Raw genomic sequence first — 3,536 nt, 5'->3', positions numbered from 1 at the left:
AAATAGGAGCTGGATGTGACATCCGCTGAAAAGGAGCAGGTTGATTCATTTGCTATGTAGCACCTGAACTAGATGATTCAGTAGCAGTACGAGTCATACTAGCAACCATATTACATCTCTCTGCACCCGAAGCTTCTACATTGGTGAAATACATAAACGACCCCTTGAAGTTGTCCTAAACGATCAAACAAACACCACAACTGATCGCTTTACCATAGAGAAACATCTAGTGGCTATTAAGTATATCTAGAAGACGCCTCACATTGACATGGAAAGTTACGTGTATTTTAATTGCATTTGGGCGCGCGAGGTTTTATCAGACTTTTTCTTTCTTATTTTAGAATTAAATTAAATTAAATTTTGGAAGTGGGTCCCACATTAAATTATTTTTCTCACTAGATAATCTCTTGGCAATAATATTATCCTCCTCTACCTCTTTAAGCTACCACCAGAACAATGGCCGGAAGTTTGGTCGGAGCCTTCGTTGGTCAATTATTTTTCTCAATATTCCAACTTCACTTTGTTTATTTTGGTCCGATATTTTCTAAGGTTGGAGAAGGAGACAAAGATCAAGGTAGAAAATTAAGGGAGTGATCATTTTCACCCCACTGTGTTTGACTCTAGTAAGAATGATCAACGGTTCCCGTTAAATCATACAACCCATGCTCCCCATCTCCACCGCCACCTCCAGTTTGCCAATCCAGTGGAGCGATCTCACTGTTGTTTACCCTATTCTGTTGTAACCTAAACTCGACCCGACCCGTTTGATTCATGAAACCCATATCCATTTGTTCCATCTTCAAGTCATTAATCGGCTGATCTGCTCCCACCATCTTCGCCTGTTGATTCCACTGCTCATTTGAGTTATGGTTTTATGATGATTAAGTTGAGGGTTCTGTTATTTGGGAAGATAGAAGGAAGATAATGGATTAAGGGTACTGGTTCTGGGAAGACATAAGTGAAAGGAATAAAGAAGAGTAAGTTGGTGGGGGTGGGGGCAGAGCACTTGTTTAATTGAAACTAAGGAAGAAGCCTTCCAATGTCTTTTTGTTGTTAATTACATGTGTAAAGTTTTTCTTTCGTAAATTACACGTGTCATTTTTTGATTGATTCGTTTGATACCTCATTAGCAAGTGTAACTCACGTATATGGTCTCATGCACTCGGGTGTTTATTTGATACACTTAATAGCCACTAGAAGTGTCTCAATGGTAAAGCGGTCAGTTGAGGTATTTGTTTGATCGTTGAGGACAACTTCAAGGGGCCGTTTATGTATTTCTCCTTCTGCATTCCCTGCACAATTGACATGTTGTACTTTACTAACTCCTTTCCTTTTGGCTTTGAAATCAGTGGGATACCCAGTCAATTTTAAACAATTGTCCTTTGTATGACCCTTGTAATGACAATATTCGCACTGAACATGATTCCTTTTGGGCCTATAGTTTCCAGCATTGTTCACATTCCTACTGCTATGCAGGGCAGCATTCTCCAAGGGTTCAGTGACCTGAGCAACTTGTGTTATGCTTGTGAGGTTCCTTTGACTTTGATGATCAACTAACAAAGAGTAGGCCTTGTTTATACTTGGTAGGGGAGACATCATCATAATTTGGCTCCTAGACTGAGAATAGGATTCATTCAACCCAGTGAGGAATTGAGGAAGTCTTTGATATATAAAATGTTGAGCATACTATTTAGATTCAGGACAAGGACAACCAGGACAAGGCAAGAGAGCATTAAACTCATCCCATAGCTCTCTATCGTTGAAAAATAGCCAGTCACAGTCATAATTCCTTGGGTTAGGGTATGAACTTCTCTATGCAAATAGAGTATTCTTGAGCCATTTACTTTATCAAACCTCTCCTTCAAATCTTCCCAAACTCTATGAGCACTAGATGCATATAACACACTACTCAACAATCTTGGTCTAACAACATTCATTATCCATGAGAGAATTATAACATTGACTTTCTCCCACAAATCACGAAGCTTAGGTTCAAATTTAGATTTAGGAAATCTCCCATCGACAAAACCTAGTTTACTTTTACCTAGCAAACATATTCTCATTGCACGACTCCGCAAGGCATAATTGTCTGATCCGGTTAGTTGAAGAGAGATCAAAGGGCTACCTGGTGTGTCTGTTGGTTGCAGGTACAAGGGATGATTGTGATCAATGGTAGGAAAAGTGGCAGTTCCGGCCGTGAAATTGTCAGTAGTAGTCGCTGCACCAATTTGTTCATCTTCAATCGCCATTGTTGACTGAAAAATTAGCTTCAAAATAAGAAATTAGCAAACCATATATTTAACCAAACGTTACTCTAGCTCAATTCAGCTTTCAATTGTAAAATTGAAGTAACAAAGAAGACTTGATTTTGCTTGCAATTCACTTAGATCTCAACCGCTGGCTCTAATACCTTGTTAGATTACATGGGAGAGAGATCTAAGCTAGGAAGAAGAATAATCTAGAATAGAGGAAATTAGAGAAAGGCTATCTTCATTTGTAAAAAAGAAGTTTGAGGCTAGCTGTAAAAATGACCGCCATTTATAACAAACTCAAACTAACTTTCTTAACTAACTATTAACTAATTCACTAACTATGGTTTACCATTACACTTTATTAATAAACTAAGGTTAACCATTGTACACAGTAAAAATCAGAGGGTCCCATTCTGTGATCGTTAAGGCACCTCGTAAAGACCGCCCCCAGAAGGCTTGAAGATTCGACTCGGGGTTCGACCCTGAGGGTTCCTAACACTTGACCGCGAGACAGTGCAAATCGATGATTGTCACAAAAAAGTGTGACGTTCACAAGGCATATGATCAAAGCTAACAAAACCTGCAAGAGAAGCGCTAGTCTGCACCAAACTAGCAAATAGTTATATCATCTATATTTCTTTGTAATAAATGCAGTTGTACTATATTGGGATCCCCCCTCATATATAAAGGGGACCCTTGTCAATTTATAACGGGGGAAATATACAACATACAATATTGAATGCAAGAACATTCTCTTCTCTCTAACTTAAATACATTCTCTCTTGACTCTATTATTGATCGCTTACATTTAATGTGTTCTATTAATTATTATTCATTTATGTCACGACCCCAGTTCGCCCTCCCTGAACATGTCGTGATGGCACCTAGTTCCTATAACTAGGTAAGCCTAAGAACGCGGAAAAACAACATAGCTTGCGGAATAATTAACTAAAACTGAACAACTAAAAGAAAACTATATATAAATGCCGCTCGGTATATACAATTCAAAATGCGGATGTCTACAATATCACCCAAAAACCCGGAAACTCACGGGAACACAAGCTAACGGAAGGTAATATGTGGCTCTAACTCCAGAATGTCTAAAGCAAAAGTACGAAAGAAGGCTAAATGCTACAGATAGAATAAAGAAGGAGACTCTTCGGTCTGCGGACGCTGCAGATGTACCTCGAAGTCTCCGTAGCTCTCCTTGCCTCAAGGATAGTGCGCCTGGGTGGAGGTACCTGGAGCTGCACATGAAAAACATGCACAGAAGAGGAATGAGTA

The 3,536-nt window shown here is 39.2% G+C and overlaps 1 protein-coding gene across 1 annotated transcript; it reads right to left on the bottom strand.

Annotated features, from left to right (window-relative positions):
* Window positions 1–1,170: 1,170 nt before the first annotated feature.
* On the bottom strand, window positions 1,171–2,249 carry LOC109244035. Its single transcript, XM_019411060.1, has 2 exons — window positions 1,713–2,249; window positions 1,171–1,617 (listed from the first exon to the last, which is right to left on the bottom strand). The coding sequence occupies exons 1-2, from the start codon at window positions 2,247–2,249 to the stop codon at window positions 1,171–1,173; spliced, it is 984 nt and encodes a 327-aa protein (XP_019266605.1).
* Window positions 2,250–3,536: the final 1,287 nt, after the last annotated feature.

The sequence above is a fragment of the Nicotiana attenuata genome, unplaced genomic scaffold, assembly GCF_001879085.1.
Source record: "Nicotiana attenuata strain UT unplaced genomic scaffold, NIATTr2, whole genome shotgun sequence".
Lineage (NCBI taxonomy): Eukaryota > Viridiplantae > Streptophyta > Magnoliopsida > Solanales > Solanaceae > Nicotiana > Nicotiana attenuata.
This window is presented reverse-complemented; position numbering and strand designations above follow the sequence as displayed.

What these genes read in the sequence shown, in the direction of transcription:
- LOC109244035 (XM_019411060.1), bottom strand. Translation starts at nt 2,249, where the DNA reads ATGGCGATTGAAGATGAACAAATTGGTGCAGCGACTACTACTGACAAT. An exon ending in TGCTCTCTTGCCTTGTCCTG is followed by an intron (nt 1,618 to 1,712) that starts GTTGTCCTTGTC and finishes TCCTATTCTCAG; the next exon opens with TCTAGGAGCCAAATTATGAT.